Source organism: Limulus polyphemus, unplaced genomic scaffold, assembly GCF_000517525.1.
Source record: "Limulus polyphemus unplaced genomic scaffold, Limulus_polyphemus-2.1.2 Scaffold1697, whole genome shotgun sequence".
Taxonomy (NCBI): Eukaryota; Metazoa; Arthropoda; class Merostomata; order Xiphosura; family Limulidae; genus Limulus; species Limulus polyphemus.
The window spans coordinates 162,124-178,408 of NW_013667307.1; the positions used below are offsets into that span (position 1 = coordinate 162,124).

General features: G+C 32.9%; 1 protein-coding gene across 1 annotated transcript in view; it reads left to right on the top strand.

Moving 5' to 3' along the window:
- The window catches only part of LOC106464592 (lutropin-choriogonadotropic hormone receptor-like), a 33,579-nt gene that overhangs the window by 7,715 nt on the left and 9,579 nt on the right, over positions 1-16,285 (top strand). Inside the window, exons 3-5 of the mRNA XM_013924746.2 lie at positions 138-206; positions 2,343-2,417; positions 4,580-5,637. Of these exons, the coding sequence (XP_013780200.1) occupies positions 138-206; positions 2,343-2,417; positions 4,580-5,637 (1,202 nt within the window). The remainder of the gene's footprint in view (positions 1-137; positions 207-2,342; positions 2,418-4,579; positions 5,638-16,285) is intronic.

The window sequence follows — 16,285 nt, forward strand, 5'->3', positions numbered from 1 at the left end:
ATACCACATTCAAAAATGACCAATTAAACTCACACAAACCGTTTGTTGAATCGTCTATCTTAATATTAAGGTATTGTTTTTATCACGCATCTTATTTGATTTGCTATAAATTTAATAAACGTGTTTTTAACGTCTAGCAACCTAGACTACAATATGATCGAAGAAGTTGAAGACAACGCCTTCGATGGGGCAGAAATAGCCGAAATGTAAGTTAAGCTTTTGTAACGCTAAAATATCATTGTTATAATTGCAGTTAATAGGTTTGTTACAGATGCTGTTTTGTTGTTGTGTGTCTATGAATAGTATGATTGAACTCAAGAAATTACACAAGTTGCCCTGAAGATTTTCTTCTCTAAAGTGTAAAGAATATTGCCCAGAAATTATGGCAGAATTGATACAAACGTTTCTCACCGAACTATATTTAACTTACGTTAATTTTCGTGCTGTAAAATTTAATTCCAATGTCCATTTTCATTATGATTTTCTTACTAAATTACTGTCACGGTATAAGAAGTTGGTTAGACTGTTGGTTCTGATGTTTTAACACAAAACTCTCAGGTTCTCTGTCCACCGCGAGGAATCGATGCGTGATATTTAGTATTTTAAATCTGAAAACGTATCGCTGACCTGTTGACACTTTCCGGGACTTAAAGTATTCCGGTACATTTACAAATTCATATATTTTTATATTCCTAAATGGCACAAAAATACCTGTTGTATAATATGTGTAAGTAGTAGAATTACGAATTGTTGAATGTATAATATGTGTAAGTAGTAGAATTACGAATTGTTGAATGTCATTTTTTATAAAAATGTATGTCTGCAAAATAAAATAAAATAATAAACAATTTTATTACTAATAAAAGAAAATAAACTGTAGAACTCTGATAGATAGAAAGATATATGCCTTAAGTTAATGGTTGATGCATAATTTCATTAGGTAGTTATAAACATATTTCTTAATCAAATTCAAACGATTTGTTTAATCTTTGAACAATTCCGGGATTCGCATGATTTGAAAGAGACCTTCGAATTTTGTGTATTTGTTCGCAAAAATGAAAAATGTATATATATTTATAAGCAATAAAAATTCTGACTCTCCGGCTTAATGACTGAGTATCCGCTCTAATGTAAACTTATAATACAAAAATGTTGAAAAAAATAACAAGTGGCTTACAGATACATTTAATTACACCAAAAATATAGTCATAAAAATATATATTTATTTTTGAAGTTCCTACTTTTGTTTTGTTAGTTGTTAAGCACAAAGCTAAGCAGTAGGCTATCTGTGTTCTGCTCACCGTGGGTATCGAAACTCTAGTTTTAGCGTTGTAAGCTCTCAAGCTTATCGCTGAGCCAACTGGGAGGGCGATGTTCCTACTCTCTCTCTATAAAAGAATATATACATAAATACATTAAAATATGTGTGTGTGTGTGTGTGGTTTTCCGGTGGATCAGCAATAAGTCTACGGACTTAAAACGCTACAATCTGAGGTTCGATTCCCGCTGTAGACAGAGCGTATCTAGTCCACTGTGTAGCTTTGCATTAAAACAAACACAAATATATATATACATGAAAATATACCTAGTAAGAGCGGTCGATTGTTTTTAAGGGCAAAGCACACAATAGTTTATCTGTGCTGTGCCAAACGCAGTTATCCAACCTTGAATTTTAGTGTTATAAATTTTCAAGCTTGCTGCTGAGTCACCGAGGAACAAAATCAATCATAAATTTATACAGTGTGGAAAAAAGACACGTGGAAACTGCACTCTATAAATATCTTTCATGGGACTTAGCTTTCATTTAATGATACCTTTTCAACAGAAAATTTTCAGTAATATTTGATTTTTTGTAAGTACTTACAGATACGTGTTTCGAGTTGCTTAACAACCGGAATCACTTGAGTTTTGGCCACGTGTCAAGAAATCTTTATACACAGAAACACGAACGCATTAGAGAAACGGGAAATATATATATATATATATATATACGTGTGTGCATTTAATTATTATAGAAAAAAATAGGCTCACTTTCCCTAATCTAAAAGCAAGTTTTGAATACTTATTTATATCCTTGCTTTCTTAATTGTTGACGTTTTCTTACCCCCCACCAGTGGCACAGCGGTATGTCTGCAGACTTTACAATGCAAGAAACCGGATCTCGTCGTTGTGGCCATAGCACAGATAGTCCATTGTATAGCTTTGTGCTTAATTCCAAACAAACAAACAAACGTTTTCTTGGTGCACAAAATTATTAGTATTGAATACAGAGCTTTTTCAGATTTACAGTTATTACTTTTACAAGTCTTCTTAACTTTTTTCTTATGTGATCTCCATGATAGAAGTTTAAAAGGAAATCGAAACTTTACTAAAATTGGAGAAGAAGCTTTCACTGGACTAAAGAATCTCCGCAAGCTGTAAGTTCACTGTAAACTACTTCCATGAGTTGTTACTTTTTAAACTGAGTTTAAAAACTTGGAGTTTTTCCATGAGCCATCAAGTTTTATTTGTTTTTCAAAATAACCTTTACAGATTTTACGTTTTCCACAAAACCCCCACAAGTTTTAATAAAACTGTAAATTTATTCAAATATCTTCCATACGTTATAAGCCTTCCAAAGATATTTTACAAATTGTGAGTTTTTCAAAGAGCTGCTGCAAGCTGAAAATGTCTCTAATATGGTTTAAAAGAAACTCTGTAGATTGTAAGTTTTTCAAATAGCTGCCTCAAGCTGAAAATTTCTCCAAATAGATTACATAAAATGTTAAGGTTTTCAAAGAAACTCCTAAGTTGTACGTTTTTCAAAGAGCTGCCATAGGATGAAAATTTATCCAAATATCTTCCATAAATTGTAAGGTGTTCAAAGAGCTGCCGCAAGCTGAAATATTTTCCAATAAGGTTTCAAAGAAACTCCGTCGGTTGTAAGTTTTTCAAAGAGCTGCCTCAAACTGAAATTTTTTCTAAATAGCTTCCATAAATTGTAAGGTTTTCAAAGAAACTCCATAAATTGTAAGGTTTTCAAAGAAACTCCATAAATTGTGAGTTTTTCAAAGAGCCGCTACAAGCTAATCATTTCTACATATAACGTCCATAAATACTATGCTTTCCAAAGAACCCCCACAACTTGTTCTAAGTTTTGCAAAGTACCGTCACGAGTTGTAAATTTCTCCAATTAACTTCCACAAGTTGTAAGTTTTGAAAAAAAACCATCACAAGCTATATATTAATTTAAGCAAACTTAGAAAGTTATCAGTTGTAACATTTTATTTTGCTCAGAATGCATGAAGCCTAATCTAGATATCAACTAAAATTCTAAGTTCGAAAGAAAACATACATAAGTGTTGAAACTAAATTGGGGTTGATCTCTAAACACAATATTACTTAAATTCTGAATCAAAATCAATATCAAATAACTCTAAACTATATCTTCATGGAAAACATTACAGCTTTGTCTTTGCAGTGATAAGGCATACTTCAATGTTAATTGTTTATGTACAAGTTTTGAAGTGAGTTCTCCCGTCTTGGCTCATAAGATGCTTAGATTGACAGGTTAAGGTCCAATAACATTATGTTAAAGTCATAATCTGTTACGTTTTGTTGTATCACATTTACACACAATATTTTCAACCATTTGGGTAGTCTTGTATATGGATGGGTAAATAAATTAACATTTTTTGTTATCTTCTTTTAATACATATTTGTGTAACTCCTATAAACAGCTCTATTTTCTTCTGTAAATACAAACGCCGCATTCTATTTCAAAAGTATTAAAACAATGAATTTTATCGCAACTAAACAGATGTCTGAAAAATATCAAAAACAGTTAGAGCTCATTTATCGTGGCATAGTTATTATATGTTCCATGTACATATATTGCTGTAGCATAGGGCCTGTTCTGGGGGCGAACACCTCAACACGGTAGAACAAAACACAACCATATAGGGGTACCTCCAATTTCTAAGCCACTTTTTGAGAATGGCCACAGCACTAATAAGAAAGATCACAAAAACACTTACAGAATCTGATATCTAGACTTTCTATTGTATTGGTCATTTTCACCCAAAAAAAATCAATCATTCTAAAAATTACGACAGATTTAACAAAAGTTCTTTTTATTTGTGTTAAACTAGCATTGGACTGTATTAATAGTTATTATGATTTTTGAATTTCTGATCTTATTAAATTAATCAAAAGAAGACGGTTTCTATCCAACTGAAATGAAAATGATTAATCACAATTGAGAAGTTAGTAAGTGATCTCTGTGTAATAAGATAGTTACTTAGATATCGGCGTGTGTGTGTGTGAGGGTGACATAAAAAATAAAAAATAACATTGTGAAATTTCATTAGAACTATGAGATGTTTATGTAAGATTAAAATTATATATCAAGGAAGCCAGTCGTTAAAATGTTATAAATATTATTGTTTTAAACCTAGTTTTAAATTTTCGTATTCGTAGTTTTTAAACATAGAATTTATTCTGATTTTTTAGGTTTTATATTATTCACTATAATATTAACGATGACATTAGCTAATTTCTATTTTTTCCCCTAAATATGTTTTTTTTTCTTTTGATATAGGGATTTGTCTGAAACAAGTATTTCTAAACTTCCCATTAAGGGACTATCGGAAATTGAAGTTCTTAAGCTCGTGGACACGTTCAGTCTGAAAGTTTTCCCATCCGTTTATCACTTTAAGTACATCAAAGAAGCTTATCTTACATATCCTTACCATTGCTGTGCTTTCAAGTTTCCAGCTACCCACGACCCTGAACAGCATGCCAATTTGAAAGAGTTTAATGAAGAGATGGAGAAGACATTCTGCGCCAATGTTACCACGCCCGTTCCTGCTGCTACATCTACTGTACCTTCCAGTTTTATAGAGCCGTCAACCGACACCCAACCAAAGCAGGAAGACTTCATCTATAATATCTATGGAAATTTTAAGAAAATTACTAGTCTTCTTCAGCATCAGTATTCGATGAGGAAGTTGAATAAAAACTGGAACATCTACGGGATCCAGGATAGAGGATATTTTATAGGAACTATAGAACCATTCAAAAATGCTCAAGTATACGAAAGAGAAGAAAAAATTGACTTTGGACACCTTGTTTACTCTCCCTCACCTCAAGATAATAGTTCCCAAAGCTGGAACCAGGTGAGAACTCTTGCTTTGGGTCATGTCCCAGGACCTCACAGGCCACAATCAGGTTTCGGTAGGCTGGGGGAAAATGAAGAAAATCCCCCCCACAAATTTATACCAGATGGAACTTTTCATGTGAATACAGCTTCTTTTGATCCACAGAACCCGGTAAAATACTATTGCGGGAATTTTCCAAAGAACTACCGGGAAGTGAAGTGCTATCCTGCTCCAGACGCTTTTAACCCGTGTGAAGACGTCATGGGTAACGTAGGCCTGAGGATCGCTGTATGGTTCGTGGTAGTGGCGGCGATGCTGGGAAACTTGGCAGTTATGGTCGTCCTGATGAGCAGCCGTTTTAGTATGAGCGTTTCCAAATTTCTTATGTGTAACCTAGCAACAGCTGACTTCTGCATGGGGCTCTACTTGTTTATCATCGCCGTTGTGGATTTGCACACTATAGAGGTGTATTTCAACTATGCCATAGACTGGCAACATGGTAAGGAATACGAAAGTGATTATTTAGCTAACAAACTTAGAAATACTGTGAGATGAGTAGTGACGAGTTAATTTCTTTTGTGAATAATATAAATTCCTTTCACGAACAAATTATAGATCTTTTGACTATACGTAATCTTTGGAAGTTTTAGATATATGTCTACCTGTTGAAAACTAAAATACTAATTTTTAAAGCGAGGTAAACCAGCCGATATATTTCAGCATGTGGCATTTAACTCTCACACACATACAATGGAGAGTTAGGCGAGTGAGCAATGAGGTGAGTTAGTTATTAATACCCTGATGACAGGGTAAGAAGTGTGTGAATGGACTAAAGATGAATACCTAGATGGCAGGGTAAGTGTTTGAATAGGATAATAATGAATATCTAGATGACAGGGTAAGAAGTGTGAGGATAGAGTAGTGATAAATACTTAGATGACAGGATACAAAGTGTCTGTGAATAGCTGGTGATGAATAGCTAGTTGATAAGGTAGTGGATAGAAGATGAATGACAAGATGAGCGGATGGATATGCTGATGATATATAGTTATATGGCAAGCGATTGATGACGAATAGTTAGGTGTGCCGATATAGTGAAAGAGTATGCTGATGATAAATAGATGGATAACAAGGTAGTTGGTTGGATGGATTAATAACGAATACGTACATGGCAAGGTAAGTGGGAGAAAGGTAGGAAAGAAGAGTGAATTATGGGTAGAATGGAGGTTTAGTGTTTTCAGATTTTGTGGTAATGTAAAGGAAGATGGATGGGCTTTTAGAAAGGAGTGCGTATAAAAGATAAATTGTCTCCAACCAGAGAGCCAAGTTACGCTTGTTTTAGGTAATTTTGTGTCATTGATTAAGTTTGTCTATCTTATATTTATTGAAACTGTAGATGTCAGTATGTCATGGTTTGAGATTTCTTATTCAGTATCACCACACATGTTTCGTATAACAGTTTCTGATACAGGTTTAGAAAGCAAAAGCTACCCGGGAAGGCTAAAGTCCATGCAAAATCTTAACATCGAAATTTTATGGGGATAAGAAACATGTGAGTAATTCCTAAAACATACACGGGAAAAAAGCAGACATGTAATGTATGACAGCCTTAAAAAAATAGTAAAAAGTATTAACCAGGTTTAGTGTGTTTGCTTTAAGAACAAAGCCACATTGGGCTATTTGCTGTGTCCACCGCAAGGAACCTAACCCTGAAGTTTAGCGTTGTAAGTTCAAAAACTTAACTGCTTTTTCACCGAGGGACACCATATGTAGATCTGAGGCCATCCCACACCACTATCCCTCTGGTCTCACCATCTATGCTAAAAATGTTCGTAAAATTTAGCCTTTTAGAATTTACTCACGTCATGAAACTGTTTTGAACATAACCTAAACTATTTATAAAATAACTTAATTTTTCAAGCCTCTTAAGCCCATGTTCGCTCGGATTTTTATTTATTTTTTACGCTGAAGAGTTCCTGTGACGACTGCAATTAAAAACTTAGAACAATATAAAAATGCTGCGAAATGCAATTAGAAATTGAATGACGCATAGCTGAATGTAGCCTGTATAACTGATTTTGGATTTCTAAAACGTGTTTGAACTCCGCAAAACTGAATTTAAAATTATGGCAAAGGTATAATCACTTTCTGGTTCTGGTTAATAATGACAAAAACAGGAAGAGAAAGAGATGGTTTCGTAAACTCTCTGCGCTCATTAAAGACGTTGCTATGACATTACTTTTTTACCTTTGTATAATAATCCACCTATATAGTTAATGTAAGAAATATTGTTGCTTTGTCATGAAATTCCAAAAGGAAAGACAGTTTGTGAGAGAAAAAAAAAACGTACAAGTTATGGGTACACACGAATATCTGGTTTTTCTGGTATCGTATAAACAGACTTTATTGTAGATGTATTGCCTCCAATAATTTGATTCACAGAAGCCTCTAGTCATTGTATGATAACCATAACTAACTTTAATAAGCTTAGCCCATCTGGCTTATTGTATACAGGATAGAAAAAATAAACGAAGTAGGCAAGGACAGGATGTTGGACACGCCCCCTTTTGAGTTTTACAGAGAAAGTTTTATTATACCATGCTCATTCCTACCTTTTTTCCTCCATTTTTGGTGCACCTATTCCTACACTTTCAATTTTTAGCCTCGGTATAGCGGCTCATGGAACGGTTCTGAGTTTTTATGTGTTTTTTCTCCAAGTACAAACCTTTAGCTCATAGCTCCGTCATCTCTTGACCCAATTTGAGATCTAATTGCAGTTTTGGATTCAGGAGATCAAACCCTTTCGATTGATGTATTTTACCACGCCAAAGTCTCTTAGCTTAATTTACTCTAATCCTGCCTAAAAGAATTTCAATTTGTGGGTAGGCTGGTAGAGATCCTGATGAGTAATAACATTTAATCGGGTATACGTGCACCCCACGCTTGGTATTGCTGGCGCACAAAAATATAGCTAATAAAAAGGAAAAAAGGTCTAATAGATTAATTTACTCTGATACTGCCTAAAATAATTTAAAGTGACGTGGCTATTGAGGATTCCCTCTTGTTTTAATTTTTTTACATTTGTATTATATACATTAAATTCAAATAAGATAATATAATACTTAAAATAAAATTATAGAAATACTTAAAATAAAATTATATAAATACTTAAAATAAAATTATATAAATACTTAAAATAAAATATTATCAATATTTAACTTATTGTTTGTTTGTTTTTGAATTTCGCGCAAAGCTTCACGAGGGCTATCTGCGCTAGTCATCCCTAATTTAGTAGAGGGAAGGCAGCTAGTCATCACCACCCACCGCCAACTCTTGGGCTACTCTTTTACCAATGAATAGTGGGATTGACCGTCACGTTATAACGCCCCAACGGCTGAAAGGGCGAGCATGTTTGGTGTGACGGGGATTTGAACCCGCGACCCTCAGATTGCGAGTCGAGCACCTTAACCACCTGGCCATGCCGGGCCATATTTAACTTATAAATCATTATATAGTTACTGCGCACTTAAAAATATTGTGTACTCAATACTTATGTATAATGAGTAATATTTTTACTTATTATAAATAATAAGTAAATACAATACCTCTCGAATAAATATTGTGGGTCACAATTAATAATGTGTATTTTCAAAGTTTTTTTTTTAATTTTTCAATATATATTCTCAATAGCAAAAAAGAATAAGAAAAGTCACTTTTCTTTTTTATAATGCGATTTTTTATCTTTTTTTGCTTTCTTCAGGAAGGCATTAGCATGTATTTCTATCTAACTCCAGCATAAATAAGTTACATATTTATTGAACTAGTGTTCTTTTTCTTTCTTTGAAAAATAACTAAGGAATATAGTTACGCACTGAGCTCGGTGCTTTGATTTTCCTGCATTCCCTTGAAAGAAAATTTTTATTGAGTCAGACATACAATTGTGACCAAGATCACATACTACAGATGGATCAAAAATGTTGTAAAACACCAATCAGTACTTCGAGATTTCACCTGTTTATGTGATAAAACAAAAACTGATGAGCGGTTATAGGGTTAATACTTAATTGATTTAGCCAAATACTTAGAATTAATTCATAAAAAAAGAGGCGTATACCTTCCTTCACGTTCAGACTTTGTATCTTGATATATATATGTTAATCATTATCCACAGATCGTCCAATACGTTTGTAGTTTCAAAGTAATACAATCATCAAAGGTGAATTGTTCTTGCTTTTAGAGTTAGTAATATTATTTTAGCGCTTGTCTAACTTCGTGAGCATGGCTGCTAAATGACATAATTGTTTAATTCAAATGACGAATTATAGGTGTTGTCTACACCATTGTTTAATTGGCATAACGAATAAAGAATTCAAGATGTTGTCTGTAATATTGTTTAATTGCCATAACGAATAAAGATGAATAAATAAAGAATTTTGTCAATAATATTGTTTAATCAGCATAACGAATAAAGAATTTGAGATTTTGTCTATGACATTGTTTAATAACGAATTCAAGGTATTCTCTACAATATTATTTAATTGCCATAACAAATAAACAGTTCTAGGTGTTATCTACTTTATTGTTTAATTAGTGATGAATTCTAGGTATTATCTACACCATTGTTTAGTTGGCATGACAAATTCTTGGTGCATTGTTTAATTACCATGACGAATTCTGGTACATTCTTTAATTAGCATAACGAATTATAGGTGTTGTCTACACCACTGTTTAATTAGCATGAGGAATTATAGATCTGGCCTACACCACTGTTTTGTTTACACAGTGCTTATTATGCATGATACATATAGCAGTATATATTTAAAGTGCTTTCTAAAGGTCTAAATATTCCAACACTTTTATTTTTATGACTAAATAGTTACCTCTAACTACAAATCACAACCGAAACGTAAAACTATTAAAAATTATTGACACAAACTTTGTTAAATGTGGTTTCAGGTGTATGCCTTTTTGGTAAGGATAATAAAACTTGGTGTCAAGATTTTTCGATTAAGCTGAGGAGCAGATTTTAATACTGCGAAGCACTCCTATCGTTGCCAACTTGAAAACTTGAAGTAACAGCAAGGATAAAACATTTAAAATATAATTTAGATCAATATACCGGCTTGCAAGACACCATGACCATTAACTTTATTTAATTATTAATTATTTAATTATAAAGTATCAATTTAACTTAATAAGTCAACTATATTTCATGTTTATTATGTTTCTTTAATTAAAATAATTTTATACTAAAAGTGAGATTTCAAGTTGTTGTTATTCTCATGAAGTGTGTAAGGAAAATCCCGTTTTCTTATTTCCAATAAACAATCTGTTACACGTCGCAGTGACAGTGATAAAAAAATCTTAACTAACAATATGAATCATGATGTACACGTGGAATCCTGTATAGATTAGTGGCATAAGACCAGCACAGAAGTCTCTTTCTGAAACAGACATATCACTGTACAATTTGCTTTAGTCACATCTCTTTGTGGAACAGACACATCACTGTACAATTTGCTTTAGTCATAGAAGATTTCATTTTGTTAAAACATTACTGAAGAATACTTAGGTAACTTTACTTCCTTCTAATTCGTCATGCCTTTTGATAACACCCATTTGTCAATAACCACTTTGCGATAAGTGCAAATTCTTAGGGAAGATTGATGCAGTAACCCAATGTTCATATAAAAAAATCACTTAGTACTAAAAAAAAACAGAGGACAATTGTGAGAAACTGTTATTACTGATTATCGAGACATAAAGTGACTAGTATGTCTTCTACAAATTAATATATCATAGTTTATTAAGTGTAATTAACTCTGTTACTTCATTTTGTCTGTGTTCTTTCGAGGTTTTAACTACATTGTCGAGGCATACGTTGTTTTAGCTCAAAGTTATTACACAATGGACTATTTTTACTCTCTCCACTGCAGGGAATTAAACCCCGGATTTTAGCTTTGTAAGTCCATTAACTTACCTCTGATTCACCGAGGGAACAACACAGAAAACGAAAATGACGCTAACCTATAACGTCAGGGGGAGCTGCAACTCGAGTTGATCATACATATATTCTTTATATTTCAGTTTTTTTACAGCCACGAAGCTCAAACCGTATATCAGTGATGTGTATTTATAGAAACACTTACAATAATAATATCATATATTTTAATCGCTGCTACGAGTATATCATGATTGCACAATAATTACTCGAATTATACATGTAATTAACTTTTGGGTACAGTATATATATATATGTGTGTGTGTGTGCTGTTGCTTTTGGTCAATAATTCGTAATCTCGCTAAGACTTACAGCAGTAAACAGGCTTTTGAGTCGGCCGCTAGTTTATGAGAAAGTAGCATCGAACCGTAACCATGGAAACAGAACCAAAGAGAAGGTGAAGAAGTCGTGGAATCTTCTAAGCCTGTTAGGTACTTCGCGGCAAACTTCGTACATATTCTGCACAATCAGCACAGTCTGTCTTAAACAACAACAACAACAAAAACAAAAAACTAGTTTCGCACTTCTACAGTTTCAAAGCTAATATTCAATGTAATGAAGAGTTTTCTTATTATATATCCTTTCTGTTGTCTCTTTTTAATGCCCAATTTTTGATTTCACCACGTAAGGAATACAAATAATGTGCTTTGATTTTCACCAAAATCTCTTTAACTGGACGTTTTATACACTAAGAAATACATTGGTGTGATGGGATAGTGATTCCAACGAATACACCCCTTGTTGCTGACAAGGTGTAATTTACATCGTTGAAACTTCTGCTATTTGTGTAAAGGTGTGAAATTGTAAGAGGAATGGAAAGTCATGTAAGTGGTGTACGACAACTGATAACAAAATCACTTTCATTAAAATAACTTTATTACGGTTATAACATTTTATGAACATAGTTTTTAGAAGATTGTAATTCTTTAAGTGTTTACAATTACACTATTTCTTGAGAGTATGACTTCTTAAAAATGTTACTACTTAATATTTCATAATTCTATCATGGGCGCAAAATCAGTTATTCTGACAAAGGGTGTGAATTCACATTTTTTGGGTGTAGCTCCTGCACCAGTACTTTACACCTTAAAAGTAAGAAATCGTAGCTTTTTGCTTGAGAGTGTTTAACAAATCCTGGGAATGATTGTGATTCAAATATAGTTTTGGGTGTTTTATAAGAGCATGTTCTTAATGATCAAGAAGTGTTTAAAAGTTTTGTTTATACATGGAGATAAATACTTACTTTTACAGTTAAGGTGAAACGTCTGTTTTGCTATCGAAGCTATACGTGATGAGCCGTCAGTTTGTGAAAGTAAAAACATATTTGTTATTACCCGGGGAATAATAATAACCTTAAGAATTTTAACCCTGGCGTTCTGTCTTCTTTCGAATAACCTAAACATCTGGTAGAATTACAAGATTAATAGTATATTTTGGTATATCTGCTTACCACTATATTTGCCATATCACGTTTGTTAAAAAGCCTACTGTTGCCAACTTGAAAACTTGACGTAACGGCAAGGATAAAACATTTAAAACATAATCTAAATCAACACGGTGGTATGCAAGACGCCACGATCATCTACTTTATCTAATTATCAATTATCAAATTATAACTATCAATCTAAATTAATGATCCAATTTATTTCATGTTTATGATATTTCTTTAGTTAAAATAATTTTATACTAAGAGTGAGGTTTCAAGTTTGTTTTTAGCCGCGGCATAACGGGTCATAGAATGTCTCCGAGCTTGTTTGTTTTGTCCAAGTACAAGCTATTTTTCACAGCTCCATCTCTTGACCGATTTCGATCTAATTTGAGCTGCGGCTATTGACGATTCCCTCGTTTTCATGAAATGTGAAAAAATTCCGTTTTCTTACTGTCAGTAAATAATCTATAACATGTCGTAGTGACAGTAATAAATACGTTTTAACTAACAATATGAATCATGTTACACACGTGAACTTCTGTAGAGATTAGTTGCGTAAGACCAGCACGAAATCTCTTTCTGAAACACACAAATTACTGTATAATTTGCTTTAGTCACAGAAGATTTCAACTGTTTTAAACATTTTAAATGAGATTTAATCTAAAGTTATCACCCTTTTGAAGACGCTATTATTATGTTCTTAAACGACAATATTGGTGTTTCAAAAGTGTACTGAATCTTTTCTTAGGAAAGGGTGGAAACAGGGAATTTAATGAGTGATTAAGTTACAATAAATTAAAAACATTGTACGCGCACTAGTCATCATTGATGAAAATGTTGAAAGATACATGTAAAACAACAGCGATGTTTTAGAAATGATTACTAATCAACAAGTTGTTTCCAATAACAAAATTAAAAATCAGAAGCTATAACTGTAAAGATAACGAAGCCTTAGATTTTCAAGGTCTGGTGATTTTTGTCATAATCTGCTAATACGTAACAGTTTGGAGTTGTTTAAATACTACAGAACACTCACAATAGAACTACAATACATACAACGTTAGATAAGGTATCTTTAGTAATGCTAAAATTAGGGGTTCGATCCCTACTGTTGATACAGCCTGTTGTACATTTTTGTACTAAAATAAACAAACCACAAACCTCTTCAATAAGATAGCTTTCCCTATATTCGCTATGAAAGACAAAGTTCCAAAAGAGCGTCCATTTCGGTTGCAATACTGATACCAAACCATCGTATTTTAAGTCTAATTTAGTTAATTTAGGACGGGTATAATTTTCTGATATGTAGAACGCTAAACGCAGGAATATTAGTTGCTTGTCTCCGTTTTAAACTGTTGCAGACATAAAAGAATAAATAGTTTGACAAAGAGACGTGACTGGAACTAAGAAAAGTTTTTAACTAACTTTTAAGTATGCCTGTTTCTTATGCAACATAAAATGAAGTTATTTTTTAAATGAGATTTATTCCACAGTTATCACTCTTTTGAAGGCTGTATTATTAAGTTATTAAACGACAGTATTGATGTTTTCTCAGCAGTGTGAGCTATGAAATCCTTTTCCAGATACAAAAGCAATCTGTTTTAGAATATATACTTATTTTGAAATTTACTTCAAGTTTTGTTTCACAGAATAGCAGTGTTTGAAAAAAAATTTATATTCTATGGAATGAGATTTGTAAAATTTGGCGGTAAACAAATGAACGGGTTACTTTAGTCACAAAATAACTAAACAAGTTATTAAGCTACTTCCGGTCGTTCTTTATTTTGCGAATTTTATTTGTAATATGTTTGCTTCTTTTCTCAACAGCTTTAAGAATAAAAACTATGTAAAATATGTCATTAGAATATGAATACCTAATGAAGCTTTGTTTGGCATATCTCCGTTGTGTTGTTCAATTCATTGGTCGTCAACTTAAGATGATTTTCAGAGTTGCATTAACGTCTGACTTATTAATGCACGTTCATCTTATTGTTCTGATGACAGTTTTAATCTAAAAATGATACTAAGCTGGTTTCGTGATTAGTCGATTAATATAATTAAGCATGTCAATAGTTTGACAAAGAAAAAATTCCTTTTAGGACAACTTGAACCAAAACTGTTAATATATATATAGCGTGTTACTTATGTGACGTAAACTGAATACATTTAAGATATTTTATAGCACAGAATTTAACACTGATGTTAAGCTAACCTAACGAAACACCAAGTGCTATTTTTGTGTCACAAAATACCAAGCTGATCTTGGGTGCGATATTTATAGACTAAGGTTTTATATATGCTAATTTGAGTTCTATAGTTCAAACTATAGTGTTATATTAACCTCACGAAACGTGCAGTGTAGTCTGTTAATGTAACAGTGAATCATCCATCGCTCAAACTCCGTGATATCATATTACCTTCACAAAACATGTGGTCCGTTAATGTACCATTGAATCAGCTACAGCTCAAATTAAGTAATGTTAGATTAGCTTGACGAAACGTTGAACATATGTTTATATCCTGTATTATTTAATGATTTGTGGCGCTCAAGTCTCATAGGTCACATGATTTTCTAACATTTTATAAACTTACACACATCTATACGATCACTTTATAGTATCTTCGGATTCATATGATGTTCGTAACCTAAGATATACGCGTTTTTAGTATTTTGTTTTGTTTTGTTGTTCTTGTTTTCGTCTAGATTGCCAGTGTCAGTAATATCTACATCCAAAAAATCTAAAATTAATGTGTTAATCCAAACAAATCTTTCCCTTAATGAGAATGGCTCTTGAAATTAAGTTTGTGCGCGATCATAAATCACTTAAACCCCACAGAAATTGTATATTACTCAAAAACTCTACATTTTGAGACTTCTCACTTTCACTTACAACAAGCAGAGACACCTTATTTTTTTTATTTAAATGACTTATTAATTATCGTATTCGCTACAACATCTTTTCTTCGTCTCAATAGGATTCGTTTGGTTATTGGACAGCAGCAGTAAAATCAGATAGCAGCAGTAGATGAGCAAAGTTTTCGAAGTAGGAAGAGATACAGGGCTAGTAAACACATGTCACATAAACTACGGCAACATTGGATTTATAAAACATATTTAGAGTCGTAGAATTGTATATTGATTACGTGAACAACTGCAATTGACCTTTTCACTATCTAAACACACTCCGGATCGCACATTTTTATAATTTAACCTGTCTTCACGCGTTCTTCGTCATACTTGAAAGTGTAATGAGAATGACACTTTGCTGCACTCTTCCAACTCGTTTTTCTTTACTAGTAGAACGTGCCGAAATTCGACAAAATATATAGAGTTGTGGTATTTTACTTAATTTGCATTCTTATCTAACCACACACGCAATCGAATATTTGACCTTTAAGATATACTCTTTCTAAAAGGTCTTCTGAAACTAAACAAGAATGAATCCTCAATAGCCGCGGCTCTTGAAATTATTTTAGGGATTATAATATTGGCGATATTTTTGTGCGCCAGCAATACCAAGCATTGTGCGCGTGTATACCCGATTCAATTTTATTACTTATCAGGATCTCTATCAGCCTACCCTCAAATTGAAATTATTTTAGGCAGGGTTAGAGTAAATGAACCTATAAGACCTTTGTTTTTCTTCTTTATTGGCGATATTTTTGTGCGCCAGCAATACCAAGCATTGTGCGCGCGTATACCCGATTCAGTTTTAT